At 49.8% G+C, this 25,763-nt stretch overlaps 1 protein-coding gene across 1 annotated transcript; it reads left to right on the forward strand.

The window, feature by feature from the left end:
* On the forward strand, positions 1 to 25,763 carry C1QB (complement C1q B chain). Its single transcript, XM_069742806.1, has 3 exons — positions 1 to 76; positions 24,148 to 24,318; positions 24,388 to 25,763. The coding sequence occupies exons 1-3, from the start codon at positions 7 to 9 to the stop codon at positions 24,975 to 24,977; spliced, it is 831 nt and encodes a 276-aa protein (XP_069598907.1). The 5' UTR covers positions 1 to 6; the 3' UTR covers positions 24,978 to 25,763.

Here is a 25,763-nt window from a genome sequence, read left to right on the forward strand (position 1 = left end):
TTCTGTATGTTGTCAGGTTCCTGTTCATCCAGATGCACAACTTCTCCGAAGCTCACCATAATGTCCAGACGACAAGGTAAGGTCTACTTCTCTGTTGGTCCCTGGTCCACACCATCAGAAGGGCTTGTGAGGGGCTGAGACCCCCGGGATCCCTGCTGATACCGTCAGCCCCCATCCTTGTTCCTCTATATTAGGGAGCAGCTGATTAGCGGTGTCGGGGAGGTAAAAGGCACCCTAAAAACATATGGATCCAATTCATCAAATCTTTCACTCCAGAATTCTGTCATAAAAGCTTTGAAGAGTTATAACTCAGTGTTGTGCCAAAATCATGCAATCTTTGGTGGTTTCAAGACAGTTAGGGGCAAGACAGAGGCGCCACCCATGAGGTTCCTGGTGCAGCACAGAGAGGTACGCCACCAGTGAGGTTCCTGGCGCAGCGCGGAGGGGCATCCACCCGTGAGGTTCCTAGTGCAGCGCAGAGAGGCACGACACCAGTGAGGTTCCTGGTGCAGCGTGGAGGGACATCCACCAGTGAGGGTCCTGGCACAGCGTCGAGGGGCATCCACCAGTGAGGGTCCTGGCACAGCGTCGAGGGGCATCCACCCGTGAGGTTCCTAGTGCAGTGCGGAGGGGCATCCACCAGTGAGGTTCCTGGTGCAGCGTAGAGGGGCATCCACCAGTGAGGTTCCTGGTGCAGCGTAGAGGGGCATCCACCAGTGAGGTTCCTGGTGCAGCGTAGAGGGGCATCCACCAGTGAGGTTCCTAGTGCAGTGTAGAGGGGCATCCACCAGTGAGGTTCCTGGTGCAGCGTAGAGGGGCATCCACCAGTGAGGTTCCTGGTGCAGCGTAGAGGGGCATCCACCAGTGAGGTTCCTAGTGCAGTGTAGAGGGGCATCCACCCGTGAGGTTCCTAGTGCAGTGCGGAGGGGCATCCACCAGTGAGGTTCCTGGTGCAGTGTGGAGGGGCATCCACCAGTGAGGTTCCTAGTGCAGTGTAGAGGGGCATCCACCCGTGAGGTTCCTAGTGCAGTGTAGAGGGGCATCCACCCGTGAGGTTCCTAGTGCAGTGCGGAGGGGCATCCACCAGTGAGGTTCCTGGTGCAGTGTGGAGGGGCATCCACCAGTGAGGTTCCTAGTGCAGTGTAGAGGGGCATCCACCCGTGAGGTTCCTAGTGCAGTGTAGAGGGGCATCCACCCGTGAGGTTCCTAGTGCAGTGCGGAGGGGCATCCACCAGTGAGGTTCCTGGTGCAGTGTGGAGGGGCATCCACCAGTGAGGTTCCTAGTGCAGTGTAGAGGGGCATCCACCAGTGAGGTTCCTGGTGCAGCGTAGAGGGGCATCCACCAGTGAGGTTCCTAGTGCAGTGTAGAGGGGCATCCACCCGTGAGGTTCCTAGTGCAGTGCGGAGGGGCATCCACCAGTGAGGTTCCTGGTGCAGTGTGGAGGGGCATCCACCAGAGAGATGCTTCTGATTCATGAAGAGCATGCTCCCCATCATAAATCAGCAGTGTCTGACTCCAGCGCAGCTCCTAATCAAAGCCTGCGACAACTATGCCAGGCTTGAGGAGTCGGGTCAGTAGACTTTCTATATGTGGCCTCGGAAGCACAACGGGCACTGATAGGAAACCACGGAGGGAAGAACACAGAAATGTTGGGAATGAACCCATCATGATGATGCCTAGCTTAATGGGGAAAAGAGAGGGCTTAGTAGGGGAGCACAAGCACTGAGAAATGCTTCTCTGCAGAGTAATGACTTGTGTGTGTCTAATCAATGCTGTGCATGTGTGTCTATGAAGTGTATGATATGTGTGTCTAGTGTGTGCTGTGCATGCGTATCTTGTGTGTGTGAACTGTGTGTCAGTGTGTGTCTAGTAAGTGACTGGTGTGTAAGTAATGTGTATGTTGCATTTATCTAATATGCGACTTGTGTCTAGTGTATGCTGTGCACGTGTCTCGTATGTGGCTGGTGTGTGTGGCGTATATTGTGTGACTGGTGTGTATGTGGCGTACATTGGGTGTCTAGTGTGTGACAGGTGTATAAGTAGTGTATGATTATTGTGTGTCCTGTGTATGTGTGTCTAGTGTACCTGATGTGTGATGTGCATGTGTGACTGGTGTGTATGTGGCGTGTGTATGCTATGCATCTGTGTCTAGTGTGTGATGGGTGTGTATGAGGTATGCTTCTAGTATGTGTGCTGTGCATGTGTATCTAATAATAATAATAATCTTTATTTTTATATAGCGCTAACATATTCCGCAGCGCTTTACATTTTTTTTCACACATTATCACATTATCTAGTGTGGACCTGGTGTGTATGTGGTGTGTGTGCTGTGCATGTGTGTCTAGTGTGAGTGGTGTGTGTGCTGGGCATGTGTCTAGTGTGTGACGGGTGTGTATGTGCTGCACATGTGTGTAAATTGTGTGACTGGTGTGTATGTGATATTTATGTGCTGTGCATGTGTGTCTAGTCATGGACAAAAATTTTGAGAATGAGTGTCACGATTCACACCGTGACCGTCACCCCTACGTCACGGGTCGGGGTAACTTTAGGCCAACAGACGGCTATCACATGTGCAGGGGGGCTTATCTTAGTTATCCCTCCACTCCACAATGTGATGAAAAAACACACACAAGGCTATTGACCTCTTAGTTTACAGCAGGGGCTTATTTTAGGTATCCCACTGCTCTTCAATATACCACGAACTGCAGGGATTTATGTACAGGTCCTTCTCAAAAAATTAGCATATAGTGTTAAATTTCATTATTTACCATAATGTAATGATTACAATTAAACTTTCATATATTATAGATTCATTATCCACCAACTGAAATTTGTCACGTCTTTTATTGTTTTAATACTGATGATTTTGGCATACAACTCCTGATAACCCAAAAAACCTGTCTCAATAAATTAGCATATTTCACCCATCCAATCAAATAAAAGTGTTTTTTAATAACAAACAAAAAACCCATCAAATAATAATGTTCAGTTATGCACTCAATACTTGGTGGGGATTCCTTTGGCAGAAATGACTGCTTCAATGCGGCGTGGCATGGAGGCAATCAGCCTGTGACACTGCTGAGATGTTATGGAGGCCCAGGATGCTTCAATAGCGGCCTTAAGCTCATCCAGAGTGTTGGGTCTTGCGTCTCTCAACTTTCTCTTCACAATATCCCACAGATTCTCTATGGGGTTCAGGTCAGGAGAGTTGGCAGGCCAATTGAGCACAGTAATACCATGGTCAGTAAACCATTTACCAGTGGTTTTGGCACTGTGAGCAGGTGCCAGGTCGTGCTGAAAAATGAAATCTTCATCTCCATAAAGCATTTCAGCCGATGGAAGCATGAAGTGCTCCAAAATCTCCTGATAGCTAGCTGCATTGACCCTGCCCTTGATGAAACACAGTGGACCAACACCAGCAGCTGACATGGCACCCCACACCATCACTGACTGTGGGTACTTGACACTGGACTTCAGGCATTTTGGCATTTCCTTCTCCCCAGTCTTCCTCCAGACTCTGGCACCTTGATTTCCGAATGACATGCAAAATTTGCTTTCATCAGAAAAAAGTACTTGGGACCACTTAGCAACAGTCCAGTGCTGCTTCTCTGTAGCCCATTTCGGCACCTGTAGCCCATTTCCTGCACACGCCTGTGCACGGTGGCTCTGGATGTTTCCACACCAGACTCAGTCCACTGCTTCCTCAGGTTCCCCAAGGTCTGGAATCGGTCCTTCTCCACAATCTTCCTCAGGGTCCGGTCTCCTCTTCTCGTTGTACAGCGTTTTCTGCCACATTGTTTCCTTCCAACAGACTTACCATTGAGGTGCCTTGATACAGCACTCTGGGAACAGCCTATTTGTTGAGAAATTTCTTTCTGGGTCTTACCCTCTTGCTTGAGGGTGTCAATGATGGCCTTCTTGACATCTGTCAGGTCGCTAGTCTTACCCATGATGGGGGTTTTGAGTAATGAACCAGGCAGGGAGTTTATAAAAACCTCAGGTATCTTTTGCATGTGTTTAGAGTTAATTAGTTGATTCAGAAGATTAGGGTAATAGGTCGTTTAGAGAACCTTTTCTTGATATGCTAATTTATTGAGACAGGTTTTTTGGGTTATCAGGAGTTGTATGCCAAAATCATCAGTATTAAAACAATAAAAGACGTGACAAATTTCAGTTGGTGGATAATGAATCTATAAGATATGAAAGTTTAATTGTAATCATTACATTATGGTAAATAATGAAATTTAACACTATATGCTAATTTTTTGAGAAGGACCTGTATATCCCGCTTACAGTTCCACTTAAGACTTGCAGCTCTCTTCCACCCCCCTCACCCTCAGGTCATATTAGGTACTGTACCTGGGGTAATTAGTCGCCAGAAAGGCTGCCTGCTATGTACTGGCTACTGGGCACGCTGCAGCGATGCGATAAACTACTCCCACTCAGGCAGGAACAATAATTATCAATGCCGCAGTCGCTACAACAACACCCAGAGGCCTGCACACGGTAAGCTGTCACCAGCTTCGATTAAACGGGTCCGAAGCTAACCCAAAACAGTAACGTAATTCCCTTCAGGAGACTTAGGGTACGTTTTAGAACAGGAGAGCGACTCTAGTATATTAAATATTATACTCCATAAATGATTTTCAGGCAGTGTTTATAAAAAGTTATATAAAGATGTTACAATATGAGACAATTGAAAAAAATATGTACAAGGTAATTATAAAATAAACAGGGATTAAATAAGAAAAGGGTACAACTCACATGTTCTTTGTTCATATCAGTTCAGGCAACCAGGCTAGTGGGTTTTCCATCTATCCCAGTGCATTAGGTACAGCTCTTCAGGTCAGACTCACATGGCTTCCAGCAGACAGACTGACTGCTGGGTTCTGGCAAAACAGTTATAGCTCAGCTTGGTGACATCACCAAAAGGGCTGGCTATCCCAGACCCTCCTACCTTTTCAGTCTAACTAAATGTAACCTAAATTTGTCTAAATCTTGTAACTCCGCTACTGAACATGTCATAGTCATAACAACGCCAGCATTCATCTCGTCTTAACATTGGCATTCTAATGAGATCAAATACGTCATATGTGTGATGGATCATTACAGAGAAATCCCTACTTTTTTACCTGATGGAGTTAAAAGCTCAAGTTTACCGTGATGGATAGAGGCTCCGATGGACTTTAGCAATATCTATTTAATATTCTCTTAGCCCCAGTAGTTGGCCCAATATCTTATCATATTAGAACAAAGGCTCTCATGGATTCTGGAAGATTCTTTAATCTAGTTCCTGCTGGAGGAAGATTATAGCCTGGTCGTAAAAATTCCTTTAGGAGGGGCAGGAGGGGTTTGGGAGCTGAAAGTCAGGAATTTGCAAGAAGCCATAAAAGCTCTCCTACACACACATTCACAAGGCAAGCTAAACACAGAGTGAAGGAAGGGGGGGGGGGTCGCCGCCCACCATATGTGTGCTGGCATCGAAATATGATATTTCATACAATATCATGGCACCTCCCCCTTTTGGTGTGCGCTACGGCAGCAGAACCCCAAGTCAAACTGCTGAAGGGCAAGGCTCCAGCGTAGCAACCTGCCGTTGGTTCCACACATGGTGTTTAGCCAGCGCATAGGGTCGTGGTCGGTCACCACAGTGAAGGTGCGACCATACAAGTAGGGCTGCAAGCGCTGCAGGACCCAGACTATGGCCAGGCACTCCTCGATGGTGGAGTAGGCCACCTCCCTCGGCAAAAGTTTCCGGCTCAGGTATAACACGGGGTGCTCTTGGTCCTCCGAGTCAACCTGGCTGAGCACAGCACCAAGGCCAAACTCGCTGGCGTTGGTCTGCACCAAGAACGGTCGACTGCTGTCGACTGCTTTCAACACAGTGGCGTTGCACAGTGCTGTTTTCAATGCCTGGAAGGCCCCCTCACAGCCATCGGTCCAGTTGACGATGTGGGGTAGCTTCTTCCTGGTGAGGTCCATCAAGGGTTTTGCCAGGCTACTATAGTGCTGTACGAATCGCCTATAGTACCCTGCAGTGCCCAGGAAGGACATCACCTGTTTCTTGGTCACGGGAGTGGGCCAGTTCACGATCGCGCCCACTTTCTCAGGCTCTGGCTTTAAGGTGCCTCCGCCTACCCGGTGCCCCAGGTAGTGGACCTCCCTCATGTCCATCTGGCACTTTCCCAGCTTGATAGTCAGTCCAGCTCGGTGAATTCGCCTGAGCACCTCCTCGAGATGCTGCAAGTGTTCCTTCCAGGAGGGACTGAAGATAGCAATGTCATCCAAGTACGCCACTGCGTACTTCTCCAGTCCCTGAAGCAGGAGGTTGACCATCCGCTGGAAAGTGGCAGGGGCATTCTTCATGCCGAAGGGCATGACCGTGGACTCGTACAGTCCGAAGGGCGTGATAAAGGCGTACTTCTCCTGCGCCTCGGGGCTCAGGGGAATCTGCCAGTACCCTCGACTCAAATCCATTATTGTCAGGTATTTTGCGCCAGCTAACTTCTCAAGCAGCTCCTCGATGCGCGGCATTGGGTGCACGTCAGAGGCTGTGATTGCGTTGAGCCCCCTGTAGTCCACGCAGAACCGGGTGGTCCGGTCCTTCTTTGGCACGAGAATTACAGGTGATGCCCACGCGCTCTTTGATTGTCGAATCACCCCCAGCTGTAACATCTCATCGATCTCCTCGCGCATAACCTGCTGCACCTGGTCAGAGATTCGATAGGGTGTTCGCTGTAGTGGGGCGTGATTCCCGGTGTCCACCTCGTGGACTGCTAACTCAGTCCTCCCAGGTCGGTTGGAGAACACGACCCGGAAGGGTTCCAGTGTGGTTTGCAACTGCAACCGCTGGGGTTCAGTTAACGAGGTGCTTACCTCCACGTCCTCGATGGACCCATTGGCCTTGGCTTGGGCCAGCATGTCCAGGAGGGTGTCTTCCTCTCCATCTTCGGACAAGCTGCATACCGGTAGGACAAAAGGTTCACGTTCATGATGAGCCTTCATCATGTTGACGTGAAAGGCCTTTCGCCTACCCTGAGCGTGGTCAAGCGTGACCATGTAGGTGACCGGGTTGAGCTGTTGGTGGACGACGTACGGGCCCTCCCAGGCTGCCTGAAGCTTATCCGTTGGTACGGGGACCAGCACCCACACCTTTTGACCCACGTAGTAGGTCCGCTCCCAGGCGTTTTAGTCATACCAGTGTTTCTGGTCAGCCTGAGTCTGCGTCATGTTGTCATGCACCAACTGCGTCAAAGTCTGCATCTTGTCACAGAAGCGCATGACATACTCCACTATGGACACTTCAGAAGGGTTCGGCTCCTCTTCCCAGGATTCTCTTACCAACCCAAGGGGTCCCTGGACTCGCCTGCCGTACAGGAGCTCGAAGGGGGAGAACCCCGTCGAGGCCTGCGGAACCTCTCGGTAAGCAAATACCGTGTGGGAGGTACCGCTCCCAGTCGCGCCCTTGGGTCTCAACCAGCATGCGTAGCATCTGTTTTAGCCATTGGTCTGTGGGTGATACGCACTCGATACCAGGTGCTTCACCTGCATTTTCTTACAGAGAGCCTCCATTAGGCGAGACATAAATTGGGTCCCTTGATCAGTAAGCATTTCCTTGGGAAACCCTTCACGTGAAAAGATGGCCAACAGGGCATCCGCCACCTTATCTGCCCTAGTTGACGACAGAGCTACTGCCTCTGGGTACCGGGTAGCGTAGTCTAACACAGTAAGGATATATCGCTTTCCAGAGCTGCTGGGGACGGCCAGCGGGCCCACAATGTCCACCGCGATTCTCTGGAATGGTTCCTCTATCACTGGTAAAGGGATCAGGGGAGCCTTAACAGCAGGCCTCGCCTTCCCCACTCTTTGACAAGTGATACAGGAGCGGCAGTAGTTTGACACATCTGTCCCCATCTTAGGGTACCGTCACACAGTGGCATTTTGATCGCTACGACGGCAGAATCCGTGACGCTCCAGCATCGTAACAATATCGCTCCAGCGTCGTAGACTGCTGTCACACTTTGCAATGTACGACGCTGGAGCGATAATTTCATGACGTATGATGTGCGATGTAGAAGCCGTTGGTTACTATGTGCACATCGTATACAATATCGTGCACACCTTTGTTACACCATGCGATCATGCCGCCACAGCGGGACACTAGACGACGAAAGAAAGTTTCAAACTATCTGCTACGACGTACGATTCTCAGCAGGGTCCCTGATCGCAGGAGCGTGTCAGACACAGCGAGATCGCTGGAACGTCACGGATATATCGCTGGAACGTCACAAATCGTGCCGTCGTAGCGATCAAAATGCCACTGTGTGACGGTACCCTTAGGCTAATAGATGTGTTGAGACAGCCGGGCCTTAGTTTTGCTGATCCCCAAGTGTCCAGCTAGCAGGATCTCATGGGCAATCCGCAACAACTCACCCCGGAATTGCTGCGGGACAACCAGCTGTCTTTCCCTCAACCACTCCTTTTGTGATTCTCCGGGTACTGTCTCCCGGTACAACCTTCCTCGTTCCCAGAACACCCTCTCCTTATCAGTCTCGGAGAAGCGCGTCCCGGCGAGTTGTCTCAAACTCTCTAGGCTCGCATCTGTGTGCAGAGCGGCCTGAAACTCCTGGCTAGTGGAAGCCAGAAGCGATGTCAGGGTCCCTTCCCCACGGGAACCCTCTTGGGCCTGGTCAGGGTCCACCTCTGGTTCATTTCAAAAAACCTGATCTGCACATCCAAACATAGACACAGTGTGAACAGGTGCTGAACCCAGAGTCGCCAACTCGTATATATTTAAGTAAATAGGGCAGCACACTGCAGCGCCAAAACATGCAAACTTGAAAACACAAAATTTGAACTGCATTACTGCACTGAAAATATGAAAAATGAGAGCTTTTAGCGCATAAAAATGGCCAATTTTATGTGTACCTCGTAGCCACGTTAAGGCATCTCTCTTATACGAGGCCCTACGCTTGACCTACCTCACTGAGAATAAACGTCTCCATCTGAATGGGTACATGTGAAACCTCTTCCTAGACTAAAATTCTCTCTCTCTGTGGAGGGGTATTGGACCTGCTGTAATTAAAACACCTGAAGCTAGGAGGCGGAGTGCACGATCAGAAGGCTAAAGAATACATTTCAAAAACCTGACCGGCACATCCAATACCCCTCCACAGTGAGAGAGAATTTGAGTCCAAGGAGAGGTTTCACATGTACCCATTCAGATGGAGACGTTTATTCTCAGAGAGGTAGGTCAAGCGTAGGGCCTCGTATAAGAGAGATGCCTTAACGTGGCTACGAGGTACACATAAAATTGGCCATTTTTATGCGCTAAAAGCTCTCATTTTTCATATTTTCAGTGCAGTAATGCAGTTCAAATTTTGTGTTTTCAAGTTTGCATGTTTTGGCGCTGCAGTGTGCTGCCCTATTTACTTAAATATATACGAGTTGGCGACTCTGGGTTCAGCACCTGTTCACACTGTGTCTATGTTTGGATGTGCAGATCAGGTTTTTTGAAATGTATTCTCTAGCCTTCTGATCGTGCACTCCCCGCCTCCTAGCTTCAGGTGTTTTAATTATAATAGGTCCAATACCCCTCCACAGTGAGAGAGAATTTGAGTCCAAGGAGAGGTTTCACATGTACCCATTCAGATGGAGACGTTTATTCTCAGAGAGGTAGGTCAAGCGTAGGGCCTCGTATAAGAGAGATGCCTTAACGTGGCTACGAGGTACACATAAAATTGGCCATTTTTATGCGCTAAAAGCTCTCATTTTTCATATTTTCAGTGCAGTAATGCAGTTCAAATTTTGTGTTTTCAAGTTTGCATGTTTTGGCGCTGCAGTGTGCCACCTCTGGTTCAGTCACACTGATGACTGAGGAGGGTCCGGAAGGCAGACAGTTATCTGCGTTCCGGGCACTCTGACTGCGGGTGACAGCAGCTACGTAGGCTGTCTCCCCGGGGGTTTCTACAGACCCATCAGCCGGCGCTGCTATGGGCTCTACCTCCCCATCCACCCCCAACACTCCAGGGGCAGTGCTACTTATGGGCCAGTTACCTTCCTCGGTGGCACTGGTCACTTTCATGGCATCACCTCTCTCACGGTTCCCATGCATCTCCCCATTTCCTGTAGCACCGACACTTGCCCCTGTTAGGGGTTCCTCAGCCGTCTCACTTCGCAGAGCGACGTGGCTGGGCACGCCTGTACCTATGGACACATTAACCTTCACAGAAAAATCATTATCAGGTTCAGTTGGCACAGGTACAACATTTTCACCATCAATCCTAGGGAAAAAATGGTTATTAGATGCATCATTACAAGATAAAGCATGGTCAGGTAACACATGCGATTTCTCATCATCATCATCATCATCAGAGTTAACTTTACCCTCATTAGTAGATTCGGGAGGGGTGTCAGGAACATAGTAAGCAACCATCCTCCCCAAATCAGTCCCCAACAAAACATCAGTGGGCAAATTATCAGACAGCCCCACTTCCTTCACCCCGCTCCCGGCACCCCAATCAATAAAAACCCGGGCCATCGGTAAGGGACAGCTGATGCCCCCAATCCCAGTGACAGTTAGGGTTTTCCCCGGAATGATTTCTTCAGGGGCCGCCAGTTCGGATCGGATGAGGGTTCGTTCAGCCCCGGTGTCCTTGAGGCCTGTAGCAACATGGCCTCTCACAGTGACGTACTGTACGTTGTCACACACCCTCCCAACCACACCACCCACCAAAAGAACTGCTGCATTAGGCCCTGGGGCCTTGGCTAGGGGGTTCTTCTGCTTGTCTGGACAGTAGTGACTGATATGCCCAGGCCGCTTGCAGTGGAAAGACTGGCGAGGTTCGGTGGTAGGTCTGGTGTTGTTGGCCACGGGGGCAGGACCTCTGGTGTGTTGGCTGGCAAGGGTACTGGCGTTGGTTGCAGGCTTACCCCCTCTCCAGCTGGTGGTGACTGGCTTCCGCACTTCCGATCTACGGTTGGCCTCATAGGCATCGGCAATCTGCGCTGCTTTCGTCACGTCTTTGGGTTCTCTGTCCATCACGAACTGTCGCACCTCAGCTGGGCAAAGATGAAAGAACTGGTTTTTGATCATCAGGTCTCGCAGCTGTGCAAAGGTGGTCACTGACAGTCCTTGGGTCCACTGGTCAAAGTGGGTCTCCAGTCCATGCACCACATCACTGTAACTGTCGTGTGGGCCACGTAACTTTCTACGGTACACCTCGGGTGTAAGCTGGTACATGGCTATCAGTGCCTGCTTGATGGCCTCATAGTCACCATCTTGTTCTTGAGGGAGGGCAGCAAACGCCTCCAGAGCTTTGCCTCTCAGCCCTGGTGTCAGGTATCGAGCCCATTCTTGTGCAGGCAGCTGGTACTGTCTGCAGGCTTTCTCAAAGGCCCGCAGAAAAGTGTCCAAGTCCCCGTCCTTTTCCATAACCGGGAAGTGATCGGGCCGGGCTTCGGTATCTGAGTGCTGCTGGGCTCACGGCTCTGGGGGGTGGAAGGCATCCCCCCCTGCCGGAGCATCTCCCATTCATGTTCTCGCTGGGCTTGGCGCTCGGCTCGCTCAGCCTCCTGCTCGGCTCTCTCAGCCTCCCGCTGGGCCTCTCGCTCGGCTCGCTGGGCCTCTCGCTCAGCCTCTCGCTCTGCTCGGGCCTCCTGCCGGTATTGCTGAATCAGCTGTAGGCGTCCATCATGGTCATCAGTGGGGAGTTCTTCCAAGGCCGCCAGCAAGTGGGGGTCCACTTCGCCCTGATTGCTAATAGGGCCGGCATTCAGTGGTTAGACCTCTGCTGCAGCAGCACGTTCGCTGGTGCTGGCTTCTGCGGCCTCTAGGCTCCGGGAGTGGTCTAGAGTGGCTTCCCATTGCACCAGAACTGCGACCAGTTGGGCTTTGTTTTTGCCTGCAAAGTCAATGTGCTGTGACTTGCATAAGGCAATAAGGGTGTTACAGAACCCCCAGCATCAAGAATATGTTATGCAGTATATATTATGTATAATAGGTTCCATGTGAAATGCATCAGTCCACAGGCTGCGCCCCTGGGCAGAGAAGACAAGATATCCCCCTTCTGTCCTCCCCCACCTTTGTAATTCCCCCAGTAAATATCAGCAGGCTCCGGCCCCCTGCGGCTATTGTAATGTATGTCTGGCCTGCTTTTTCTATTGGCCTGCCTTGTGTACCTGTGTTATATATTCTGTGTGCTGTAAATAAAGTGAGTTCTTTTAGACTGGAAATACGTGGGGTAGCAGTCAGCTTTTATATGCTCTCACGTAAACAAGGAATTCCAGCCGGCGTCCTTCAGCCGATGGAAGCATGAAGTGCTCCAAAATCTCCTGATAGCTAGCTGCATTGACCCTGCCCTTGATGAAACACAGTGGACCAACACCAGCAGCTGACATGGCACCCCACACCATCACTGACTGTGGGTACTTGACACTGGACTTCAGGCATTTTGGCATTTCCTTCTCCCCAGTCTTCCTCCAGACTCTGGCACCTTGATTTCCGAATGACATGCAAAATTTGCTTTCATCAGAAAAAAGTACTTGGGACCACTTAGCAACAGTCCAGTGCTGCTTCTCTGTAGCCCATTTCGGCACCTGTAGCCCATTTCCTGCACACGCCTGTGCACGGTGGCTCTGGATGTTTCCACACCAGACTCAGTCCACTGCTTCCTCAGGTTCCCCAAGGTCTGGAATCGGTCCTTCTCCACAATCTTCCTCAGGGTCCGGTCTCCTCTTCTCGTTGTACAGCGTTTTCTGCCACATTGTTTCCTTCCAACAGACTTACCATTGAGGTGCCTTGATACAGCACTCTGGGAACAGCCTATTTGTTGAGAAATTTCTTTCTGGGTCTTACCCTCTTGCTTGAGGGTGTCAATGATGGCCTTCTTGACATCTGTCAGGTCGCTAGTCTTACCCATGATGGGGGTTTTGAGTAATGAACCAGGCAGGGAGTTTATAAAAACCTCAGGTATCTTTTGCATGTGTTTAGAGTTAATTAGTTGATTCAGAAGATTAGGGTAATAGGTCGTTTAGAGAACCTTTTCTTGATATGCTAATTTATTGAGACAGGTTTTTTGGGTTATCAGGAGTTGTATGCCAAAATCATCAGTATTAAAACAATAAAAGACGTGACAAATTTCAGTTGGTGGATAATGAATCTATAAGATATGAAAGTTTAATTGTAATCATTACATTATGGTAAATAATGAAATTTAACACTATATGCTAATTTTTTGAGAAGGACCTGTATATCCCGCTTACAGTTCCACTTAAGACTTGCAGCTCTCTTCCACCCCCCTCACCCTCAGGTCATATTAGGTACTGTACCTGGGGTAATTAGTCGCCAGAAAGGCTGCCTGCTATGTACTGGCTACTGGGCACGCTGCAGCGATGCGATAAACTACTCCCACTCAGGCAGGAACAATAATTATCAATGCCGCAGTCGCTACAACAACACCCAGAGGCCTGCACACGGTAAGCTGTCACCAGCTTCGATTAAACGGGTCCGAAGCTAACCCAAAACAGTAACGTAATTCCCTTCAGGAGACTTAGGGTACGTTTTAGAACAGGAGAGCGACTCTAGTATATTAAATATTATACTCCATAAATGATTTTCAGGCAGTGTTTATAAAAAGTTATATAAAGATGTTACAATATGAGACAATTGAAAAAAATATGTACAAGGTAATTATAAAATAAACAGGGATTAAATAAGAAAAGGGTACAACTCACATGTTCTTTGTTCATATCAGTTCAGGCAACCAGGCTAGTGGGTTTTCCATCTATCCCAGTGCATTAGGTACAGCTCTTCAGGTCAGACTCACATGGCTTCCAGCAGACAGACTGACTGCTGGGTTCTGGCAAAACAGTTATAGCTCAGCTTGGTGACATCACCAAAAGGGCTGGCTATCCCAGACCCTCCTACCTTTTCAGTCTAACTAAATGTAACCTAAATTTGTCTAAATCTTGTAACTCCGCTACTGAACATGTCATAGTCATAACAACGCCAGCATTCATCTCGTCTTAACATTGGCATTCTAATGAGATCAAATACGTCATATGTGTGATGGATCATTACAGAGAAATCCCTACTTTTTTACCTGATGGAGTTAAAAGCTCAAGTTTACCGTGATGGATAGAGGCTCCGATGGACTTTAGCAATATCTATTTAATATTCTCTTAGCCCCAGTAGTTGGCCCAATATCTTATCATATTAGAACAAAGGCTCTCATGGATTCTGGAAGATTCTTTAATCTAGTTCCTGCTGGAGGAAGATTATAGCCTGGTCGTAAAAATTCCTTTAGGAGGGGCAGGAGGGGTTTGGGAGCTGAAAGTCAGGAATTTGCAAGAAGCCATAAAAGCTCTCCTACACACACATTCACAAGGCAAGCTAAACACAGAGTGAAGGAAGGGGGGGGGGGTCGCCGCCCACCATATGTGTGCTGGCATCGAAATATGATATTTCATACAATATCATGGCACCTCCCCCTTTTGGTGTGCGCTACGGCAGCAGAACCCCAAGTCAAACTGCTGAAGGGCAAGGCTCCAGCGTAGCAACCTGCCGTTGGTTCCACACATGGTGTTTAGCCAGCGCATAGGGTCGTGGTCGGTCACCACAGTGAAGGTGCGACCATACAAGTAGGGCTGCAAGCGCTGCAGGACCCAGACTATGGCCAGGCACTCCTCGATGGTGGAGTAGGCCACCTCCCTCGGCAAAAGTTTCCGGCTCAGGTATAACACGGGGTGCTCTTGGTCCTCCGAGTCAACCTGGCTGAGCACAGCACCAAGGCCAAACTCGCTGGCGTTGGTCTGCACCAAGAACGGTCGACTGCTGTCGACTGCTTTCAACACAGTGGCGTTGCACAGTGCTGTTTTCAATGCCTGGAAGGCCCCCTCACAGCCATCGGTCCAGTTGACGATGTGGGGTAGCTTCTTCCTGGTGAGGTCCATCAAGGGTTTTGCCAGGCTACTATAGTGCTGTACGAATCGCCTATAGTACCCTGCAGTGCCCAGGAAGGACATCACCTGTTTCTTGGTCACGGGAGTGGGCCAGTTCACGATCGCGCCCACTTTCTCAGGCTCTGGCTTTAAGGTGCCTCCGCCTACCCGGTGCCCCAGGTAGTGGACCTCCCTCATGTCCATCTGGCACTTTCCCAGCTTGATAGTCAGTCCAGCTCGGTGAATTCGCCTGAGCACCTCCTCGAGATGCTGCAAGTGTTCCTTCCAGGAGGGACTGAAGATAGCAATGTCATCCAAGTACGCCACTGCGTACTTCTCCAGTCCCTGAAGCAGGAGGTTGACCATCCGCTGGAAAGTGGCAGGGGCATTCTTCATGCCGAAGGGCATGACCGTGGACTCGTACAGTCCGAAGGGCGTGATAAAGGCGTACTTCTCCTGCGCCTCGGGGCTCAGGGGAATCTGCCAGTACCCTCGACTCAAATCCATTATTGTCAGGTATTTTGCGCCAGCTAACTTCTCAAGCAGCTCCTCGATGCGCGGCATTGGGTGCACGTCAGAGGCTGTGATTGCGTTGAGCCCCCTGTAGTCCACGCAGAACCGGGTGGTCCGGTCCTTCTTTGGCACGAGAATTACAGGTGATGCCCACGCGCTCTTTGATTGTCGAATCACCCCCAGCTGTAACATCTCATCGATCTCCTCGCGCATAACCTGCTGCACCTGGTCAGAGATTCGATAGGGTGTTCGCTGTAGTGGGGCGTGATTCCCGGTGTCCACCTCGTGGACTGCTAACTCAGTCCTCCCAGGTCGGTTGGAGAACACGACCCGGAAGGGTTCCAGTGTGGTTTGCAACTGCAACCGCTGGGGTTCAGTTAACGAGGTGCTTACCTCCACGTCCTCGATGGACCCATTGGCCTTGGCTTGGGCCAGCATGTCCAGGAGGGTGTCTTCCTCTCCATCTTCGGACAAGCTGCATACCGGTAGGACAAAAGGTTCACGTTCATGATGAGCCTTCATCATGTTGACGTGAAAGGCCTTTCGCCTACCCTGAGCGTGGTCAAGCGTGACCATGTAGGTGACCGGGTTGAGCTGTTGGTGGACGACGTACGGGCCCTCCCAGGCTGCCTGAAGCTTATCCGTTGGTACGGGGACCAGCACCCACACCTTTTGACCCACGTAGTAGGTCCGCTCCCAGGCGTTTTAGTCATACCAGTGTTTCTGGTCAGCCTGAGTCTGCGTCATGTTGTCATGCACCAACTGCGTCAAAGTCTGCATCTTGTCACAGAAGCGCATGACATACTCCACTATGGACACTTCAGAAGGGTTCGGCTCCTCTTCCCAGGATTCTCTTACCAACCCAAGGGGTCCCTGGACTCGCCTGCCGTACAGGAGCTCGAAGGGGGAGAACCCCGTCGAGGCCTGCGGAACCTCTCGGTAAGCAAATACCGTGTGGGAGGTACCGCTCCCAGTCGCGCCCTTGGGTCTCAACCAGCATGCGTAGCATCTGTTTTAGCCATTGGTCTGTGGGTGATACGCACTCGATACCAGGTGCTTCACCTGCATTTTCTTACAGAGAGCCTCCATTAGGCGAGACATAAATTGGGTCCCTTGATCAGTAAGCATTTCCTTGGGAAACCCTTCACGTGAAAAGATGGCCAACAGGGCATCCGCCACCTTATCTGCCCTAGTTGACGACAGAGCTACTGCCTCTGGGTACCGGGTAGCGTAGTCTAACACAGTAAGGATATATCGCTTTCCAGAGCTGCTGGGGACGGCCAGCGGGCCCACAATGTCCACCGCGATTCTCTGGAATGGTTCCTCTATCACTGGTAAAGGGATCAGGGGAGCCTTAACAGCAGGCCTCGCCTTCCCCACTCTTTGACAAGTGATACAGGAGCGGCAGTAGTTTGACACATCTGTCCCCATCTTAGGGTACCGTCACACAGTGGCATTTTGATCGCTACGACGGCAGAATCCGTGACGCTCCAGCATCGTAACAATATCGCTCCAGCGTCGTAGACTGCTGTCACACTTTGCAATGTACGACGCTGGAGCGATAATTTCATGACGTATGATGTGCGATGTAGAAGCCGTTGGTTACTATGTGCACATCGTATACAATATCGTGCACACCTTTGTTACACCATGCGATCATGCCGCCACAGCGGGACACTAGACGACGAAAGAAAGTTTCAAACTATCTGCTACGACGTACGATTCTCAGCAGGGTCCCTGATCGCAGGAGCGTGTCAGACACAGCGAGATCGCTGGAACGTCACGGATATATCGCTGGAACGTCACAAATCGTGCCGTCGTAGCGATCAAAATGCCACTGTGTGACGGTACCCTTAGGCTAATAGATGTGTTGAGACAGCCGGGCCTTAGTTTTGCTGATCCCCAAGTGTCCAGCTAGCAGGATCTCATGGGCAATCCGCAACAACTCACCCCGGAATTGCTGCGGGACAACCAGCTGTCTTTCCCTCAACCACTCCTTTTGTGATTCTCCGGGTACTGTCTCCCGGTACAACCTTCCTCGTTCCCAGAACACCCTCTCCTTATCAGTCTCGGAGAAGCGCGTCCCGGCGAGTTGTCTCAAACTCTCTAGGCTCGCATCTGTGTGCAGAGCGGCCTGAAACTCCTGGCTAGTGGAAGCCAGAAGCGATGTCAGGGTCCCTTCCCCACGGGAACCCTCTTGGGCCTGGTCAGGGTCCACCTCTGGTTCATTTCAAAAAACCTGATCTGCACATCCAAACATAGACACAGTGTGAACAGGTGCTGAACCCAGAGTCGCCAACTCGTATATATTTAAGTAAATAGGGCAGCACACTGCAGCGCCAAAACATGCAAACTTGAAAACACAAAATTTGAACTGCATTACTGCACTGAAAATATGAAAAATGAGAGCTTTTAGCGCATAAAAATGGCCAATTTTATGTGTACCTCGTAGCCACGTTAAGGCATCTCTCTTATACGAGGCCCTACGCTTGACCTACCTCACTGAGAATAAACGTCTCCATCTGAATGGGTACATGTGAAACCTCTTCCTAGACTAAAATTCTCTCTCTCTGTGGAGGGGTATTGGACCTGCTGTAATTAAAACACCTGAAGCTAGGAGGCGGAGTGCACGATCAGAAGGCTAAAGAATACATTTCAAAAACCTGACCGGCACATCCAATACCCCTCCACAGTGAGAGAGAATTTGAGTCCAAGGAGAGGTTTCACATGTACCCATTCAGATGGAGACGTTTATTCTCAGAGAGGTAGGTCAAGCGTAGGGCCTCGTATAAGAGAGATGCCTTAACGTGGCTACGAGGTACACATAAAATTGGCCATTTTTATGCGCTAAAAGCTCTCATTTTTCATATTTTCAGTGCAGTAATGCAGTTCAAATTTTGTGTTTTCAAGTTTGCATGTTTTGGCGCTGCAGTGTGCTGCCCTATTTACTTAAATATATACGAGTTGGCGACTCTGGGTTCAGCACCTGTTCACACTGTGTCTATGTTTGGATGTGCAGATCAGGTTTTTTGAAATGTATTCTCTAGCCTTCTGATCGTGCACTCCCCGCCTCCTAGCTTCAGGTGTTTTAATTATAATAGGTCCAATACCCCTCCACAGTGAGAGAGAATTTGAGTCCAAGGAGAGGTTTCACATGTACCCATTCAGATGGAGACGTTTATTCTCAGAGAGGTAGGTCAAGCGTAGGGCCTCGTATAAGAGAGATGCCTTAACGTGGCTACGAGGTACACATAAAATTGGCCATTTTTATGCGCTAAAAGCTCTCATTTTTCATATTTTCAGTGCAGTAATGCAGTTCAAATTTTGTGTTTTCAAGTTTGCATGTTTTGGCGCTGCAGTGTGCCACCTCTGGTTCAGTCACACTGATGACTGAGGAGGGTCCGGAAGGCAGACAGTTATCTGCGTTCCGGGCACTCTGACTGCGGGTGACAGCAGCTACGTAGGCTGTCTCCCCGGGGGTTTCTACAGACCCATCAGCCGGCGCTGCTATGGGCTCTACCTCCCCATCCACCCCCAACACTCCAGGGGCAGTGCTACTTATGGGCCAGTTACCTTCCTCGGTGGCACTGGTCACTTTCATGGCATCACCTCTCTCACGGTTCCCATGCATCTCCCCATTTCCTGTAGCACCGACACTTGCCCCTGTTAGGGGTTCCTCAGCCGTCTCACTTCGCAGAGCGACGTGGCTGGGCACGCCTGTACCTATGGACACATTAACCTTCACAGAAAAATCATTATCAGGTTCAGTTGGCACAGGTACAACATTTTCACCATCAATCCTAGGGAAAAAATGGTTATTAGATGCATCATTACAAGATAAAGCATGGTCAGGTAACACATGCGATTTCTCATCATCATCATCATCATCAGAGTTAACTTTACCCTCATTAGTAGATTCGGGAGGGGTGTCAGGAACATAGTAAGCAACCATCCTCCCCAAATCAGTCCCCAACAAAACATCAGTGGGCAAATTATCAGACAGCCCCACTTCCTTCACCCCGCTCCCGGCACCCCAATCAATAAAAACCCGGGCCATCGGTAAGGGACAGCTGATGCCCCCAATCCCAGTGACAGTTAGGGTTTTCCCCGGAATGATTTCTTCAGGGGCCGCCAGTTCGGATCGGATGAGGGTTCGTTCAGCCCCGGTGTCCTTGAGGCCTGTAGCAACATGGCCTCTCACAGTGACGTACTGTACGTTGTCACACACCCTCCCAACCACACCACCCACCAAAAGAACTGCTGCATTAGGCCCTGGGGCCTTGGCTAGGGGGTTCTTCTGCTTGTCTGGACAGTAGTGACTGATATGCCCAGGCCGCTTGCAGTGGAAAGACTGGCGAGGTTCGGTGGTAGGTCTGGTGTTGTTGGCCACGGGGGCAGGACCTCTGGTGTGTTGGCTGGCAAGGGTACTGGCGTTGGTTGCAGGCTTACCCCCTCTCCAGCTGGTGGTGACTGGCTTCCGCACTTCCGATCTACGGTTGGCCTCATAGGCATCGGCAATCTGCGCTGCTTTCGTCACGTCTTTGGGTTCTCTGTCCATCACGAACTGTCGCACCTCAGCTGGGCAAAGATGAAAGAACTGGTTTTTGATCATCAGGTCTCGCAGCTGTGCAAAGGTGGTCACTGACAGTCCTTGGGTCCACTGGTCAAAGTGGGTCTCCAGTCCATGCACCACATCACTGTAACTGTCGTGTGGGCCACGTAACTTTCTACGGTACACCTCGGGTGTAAGCTGGTACATGGCTATCAGTGCCTGCTTGATGGCCTCATAGTCACCATCTTGTTCTTGAGGGAGGGCAGCAAACGCCTCCAGAGCTTTGCCTCTCAGCCCTGGTGTCAGGTATCGAGCCCATTCTTGTGCAGGCAGCTGGTACTGTCTGCAGGCTTTCTCAAAGGCCCGCAGAAAAGTGTCCAAGTCCCCGTCCTTTTCCATAACCGGGAAGTGATCGGGCCGGGCTTCGGTATCTGAGTGCTGCTGGGCTCACGGCTCTGGGGGGTGGAAGGCATCCCCCCCTGCCGGAGCATCTCCCATTCATGTTCTCGCTGGGCTTGGCGCTCGGCTCGCTCAGCCTCCTGCTCGGCTCTCTCAGCCTCCCGCTGGGCCTCTCGCTCGGCTCGCTGGGCCTCTCGCTCAGCCTCTCGCTCTGCTCGGGCCTCCTGCCGGTATTGCTGAATCAGCTGTAGGCGTCCATCATGGTCATCAGTGGGGAGTTCTTCCAAGGCCGCCAGCAAGTGGGGGTCCACTTCGCCCTGATTGCTAATAGGGCCGGCATTCAGTGGTTAGACCTCTGCTGCAGCAGCACGTTCGCTGGTGCTGGCTTCTGCGGCCTCTAGGCTCCGGGAGTGGTCTAGAGTGGCTTCCCATTGCACCAGAACTGCGACCAGTTGGGCTTTGTTTTTGCCTGCAAAGTCAATGTGCTGTGACTTGCATAAGGCAATAAGGGTGTTACAGAACCCCCAGCATCAAGAATATGTTATGCAGTATATATTATGTATAATAGGTTCCATGTGAAATGCATCAGTCCACAGGCTGCGCCCCTGGGCAGAGAAGACAAGATATCCCCCTTCTGTCCTCCCCCACCTTTGTAATTCCCCCAGTAAATATCAGCAGGCTCCGGCCCCCTGCGGCTATTGTAATGTATGTCTGGCCTGCTTTTTCTATTGGCCTGCCTTGTGTACCTGTGTTATATATTCTGTGTGCTGTAAATAAAGTGAGTTCTTTTAGACTGGAAATACGTGGGGTAGCAGTCAGCTTTTATATGCTCTCACGTAAACAAGGAATTCCAGCCGGCGTCCTTCATTCAGAATCCAGCAAAAGCAGAGTGGACCTCCTGAAACACGGGGTGGTACTGAAAGAGGTACCCCAGCTTGTTAGACCCCGTTACAAAGGGTGTCTCTGGTCTGCTGCCCATAAAAGGTTTCTCCCAGCACAACCATGGTTGCCAAATAAAAGATAGGACAGAAAAACGAAGAGAAAGGGAGGGGATAATTACCAGTACACAATTGTCTCAAGACTAATAAACACTGAGTTCGTTCTCCAAACTTATTTGCGCAGAGTCCTCGCAAGAACTTTCTGCATGTTTTTAGTGAGAGGAATGATTGCTCAGACCAAGTCACTAATGCTCTAATATCCCACCGTCTTGCCACCAATTTGTCACGATTCACACCGTGACCGTCACCCCTACGTCACGGATCGGGGTGACTTTAGGCCAACAGACGGCTATCACATGTGCAGGGGGGCTTATCTTAGTTATCCCTCCACTCCACAATGTGATGAAAAAACACACACAAGACTATTGACCTCTTAGTTTACAGCAGGGGCTTATTCTAGGTATCTCACTGCTCTTCAATATACCACGAACTGCAGGGATTTATGTATATCCCGCTTACAGTTCCACTTAAAACTTGCAGCTCTCTGGCGCCCCCCTTACTCTCAGGTCAGATTAGGTACTGTAAAGGCACAGATGATTGGCCTCGGGGAGACCAAAACATCCAACACCGCGGAGACACCATCACGTGTTTCTCAATGCAGTGATTCCAGAACACTGCCCCCATCCCTTATGGGAAATATGCAGATGCATATAAAGAAGCTGCGGAGACACCATCACGTGTTTCTCCACGCAAGCAGTGGATAGCCAGGCCTTTCCCCGGGAAGGAACAACCACGGGAAGGGCAGCATCCTATGAAGGAAAGCCACCTATGCCAAGCATGGTATCCATCCACAGACAGCTGTTTCGGGGTTTTGCCCCTCATCAGTGTGGAGTACTGCACTTGGGGTAATTAGTCGCCAGAAAGGCTGCCTGCTATGTACTGGCTATTGGGCACGCTGCAGCGATGCGATAAACTACTCCCACTCAGGCAGGAACAATAATTATCAACGCCGCAGTCGCTACAACAACACCCAAAGGCTGGCACACGGTAAGTTGCCACCAGCTTCGATTAAACGGGTCCGAAGCTAACCTGAAACAGGAGCGTAATTCCCTTCAGGAGACTTAGGGTACGTTTTAGAGCAGGAAGAACGAAAACTAATATTTTATATATTTTACTCTGAAATTAAGGCAGTGTTATAAAAAGATGTTACAATATGAGACAATTGAAAATATGTACAAGGTAATTATAAAATAAAGGGATTAAACAAGAAAAGGTACAACTCACATGTTCTCAGCTCATATCAGGCAAAAAAACCATGCTGCATGCACAGCCCAGATGTCCCAATGCATGGGGACTGGTAGTCAGGGCTTCCCAGGTAGAACTCAGCCGCACATAGGCTCCAGCAGAAGACTCACTGCTGGGGTCTGGCAAAACAGTTATAGCTCAGCTTGGTGACATCACCAAAAGGGCTGGCTTAAGATCGCCCTCCTCTTTCTTCAGTCTTAGTAATTCAACCTTAAATTTGTCTAATTTCTATAACTCCGCTCCAGAACATGTCATAGTCATAACAAACCCAGCATTCATCTCGTATTAACGTTGGCATTCTAATGAGATCAAATATGTCCTATGTGTGATGCGTTATTACAGAGAAATCCCTACTTTTTTACCTGATGGAGTTAGAAGCTCAGGTTTACCGTGATGGATAGATCCACCGAGGGAGATTAAGAATATGTATTTTCCTGTTCCTATCTTAAATGGTTGGCCCAATATCTTACAATAATGGAACAAAGGACTTCCATGGATTCTAGAAGATTCTCTAATCCAGTTCCTGCTGGGGGAAGATTCTAGCCTGGTCATAAAAATTCCTTTAGGAGGGGCAGGAGGGGTCTGGGAGCTGAAAGTCAGGAATTTGCAAGAAGCCATAAAAGCTCTCCTACACACACATTGCCAAGGCAAGCTAAACACAGAGTGAAGGGAGGGTTGCCGCCCACCCTATGTGTGCTGGCAGCGAACTAAACTTATATGATAGTTCATACAATATCGTGACAGCAGGCCGTGACCAATCAGCGACGTGGGATTTCCGTGACAGATAAACAGATGGAAGTACCCCTTAGACAATTATATATATATATATATATATATATATATATATATATATATATATATATATATATACATTATACACAATACAGACCAAAAGTTTGAACACACCTTCTCATTTAAAGATTTTTCTGTATTTTCATGACTATGAAAATTGTACATTCACACTGAAGGCATCAAAACTATGAATTAACACATGTGGAATTATATACTTAACAAAAAAGTGTGAAACAACTGAAATTATGTCTTATATTCTAGGTTCTTCAAAGTAGCCACCTTTTGCTTTGATGACTGCTTTGCACACTCTTGGCATTCTCTTGATGAGCTTCAAGAGGTAGTCACCGGGAATGGTCTTCCAACAATCTTGAAGGAGTTCCCAGAGATGCTTAGCACTTGTTGGCCCTTTTGCCTTCACTCTGCGGTCCAGCTCACCCCAAACCATCTCGATTGGGTTCAGGTCTGGTGATGCCTTCAGTGTGAATGTACAGTTTGCATAGTCATGAAAATACAGGCAATTCTTTAAATGAGAAGGTGTGTCCAAACTTTTGGTCTGTACTGTATATACTGTACAGCCCACACTCCCTGATAACTCTGCACACGGGGTACATACACTGCACAGCCCTTGTAGACTGATAATTGTGCACATAGTATAGGCTTTGCTATCACACTGGTCCTGTGCTAATCTGTGGCGTTTATTCTTCCAGGTGGCAGAATGTTCCCCAGAGCTGTGCTAGTCTTCTTCTGTATCAACCTCCTGTCTCCCCCTTTGTGTCAGTCACAGAGCTGCCAAGCTCGAATGCCAGGGCTACCAGGAATCCCAGGAGTGCCTGGTGCAGATGGGAAGGACGGAGGCAATGGGGAGAAGGGAGACCAGGGTAAGTCAGTGGTGAAGGCGGGAATCTGGGGTGACATCCGCTCCTGATCTAATGTCTCCTCTGCTTCAGGACCTCGTGGAACTTTCATTGATTGGAAAGAAGAAGAATACAGAGGAGACCGAGGTCAGCCCGGAAACCCCGGAAAAGTGGGGCCAAAAGGGCCAACAGGTCCTCCAGGTCATCCAGGACCCAGAGGTCTAAAAGGCTTAAAAGGAGAATCTGGAGACTACAAGACAGAGGTGCAGTCGGCTTTCTCAGTGAAGAAAACCACCACAGGGTATCCGCGAAAGGATCAGCCCATTCGCTTCGATAAAGAGATCATCAACATAAGTAATCAGTATGATATTCGCACTGGAAAGTTCACCTGTAAGTACCCCGGCCTGTACTACTTCACATACCACGCCTCGTCAAGGGGACACCTCTGCATCCACATTGTCAAAGGCCGATTCAACCCCAACAATAATGCCAGTGACAAGGAAAAGGTGGTCCTCTTCTGTGATCAGGTCCTCAACGTCTTCCAGACAACCACTGGTGGCGTTGTTCTGAAGGTCAGCAAGGATGAGTCTGTCTGGCTGGAGCCCACTGAGAAGAACCACCTACTGGGTACCGAAGGGGCAGATACTATATTCTCCGGCTTTCTGCTGTTCCCAGAGTCCTAAGATTGACAAGGAGGAAGTCTGCTGATTCTCCACTGCCAAAGCACGAAGCAATCTATATTGCTAGTGTCAAGTGAACCCGAAATGCTATTGCCTACCTTTATACTTTTTCCATTTACAGCTTACTCCTCCTCTTCCCCCTAAGGTTCCAGTGTCTGTCCTCCAACTATCATATGAGCCCCACGCTCCGGCCAAATACAAGACACTGGAGTACACACATGTGCCCCATCCTCTATGTATGACCCCATCATCCAGTGTCCGTGCTCCACCAATCACATGAGCCCCACACTCCGGCCACATACAAGCACTGGACTACACAAATGTGCCCCATCCTCTCTGTATGACACCATCATCCAGTGTCCGTGCTCCACCCATCACATGAGCCCCACACTCCGGCCACATACAAGCACTGGACTACACACATGTGCCCCATCCTCTATGTATGACCCCATCATCCAGTGTCCGTGCTCCACCCATCACATGAGCCCCACGCTCCGGCCACATACAAGCACTGGACTACACACATGAGCCCCATCCTCTCTGTATGACCCCATCATCCAGTGTCCGTGCTCCACCCATCACATGAGCCCCACGCTCCGGCCACATACAAGCACTGGACTACACACATGTGCCCCGTCCTCTATGTATGACCCCATCATCCAGTGTCCGTGCTCCACCCATCACATGAGCCCCACGCTCCGGCCACATACAAGCAGTGGACTACACACATGTGCCCCATCCTCTATGTATGACCCCATCATCCAGTGTCCGTGCTCCACCCATCACATG

Source organism: Ranitomeya imitator, chromosome 10 (assembly GCF_032444005.1).
Source record: "Ranitomeya imitator isolate aRanImi1 chromosome 10, aRanImi1.pri, whole genome shotgun sequence".
Taxonomy (NCBI): Eukaryota; Metazoa; Chordata; class Amphibia; order Anura; family Dendrobatidae; genus Ranitomeya; species Ranitomeya imitator.

Excerpts from the sequence above, each read along its gene's own strand:
- C1QB (XM_069742806.1), top strand. The coding sequence starts at position 7 with ATGTTGTCAGGTTCCTGTTCATCCAGATGCACAACTTCTCCGAAGCTC. Across the intron at positions 77-24,147 it reads CATAATGTCCAGACGACAAG|GTGGCAGAATGTTCCCCAGA; the intron begins GTAAGGTCTACT and ends TTATTCTTCCAG. Across the intron at positions 24,319-24,387 it reads TGGGGAGAAGGGAGACCAGG|GACCTCGTGGAACTTTCATT; the intron begins GTAAGTCAGTGG and ends CCTCTGCTTCAG.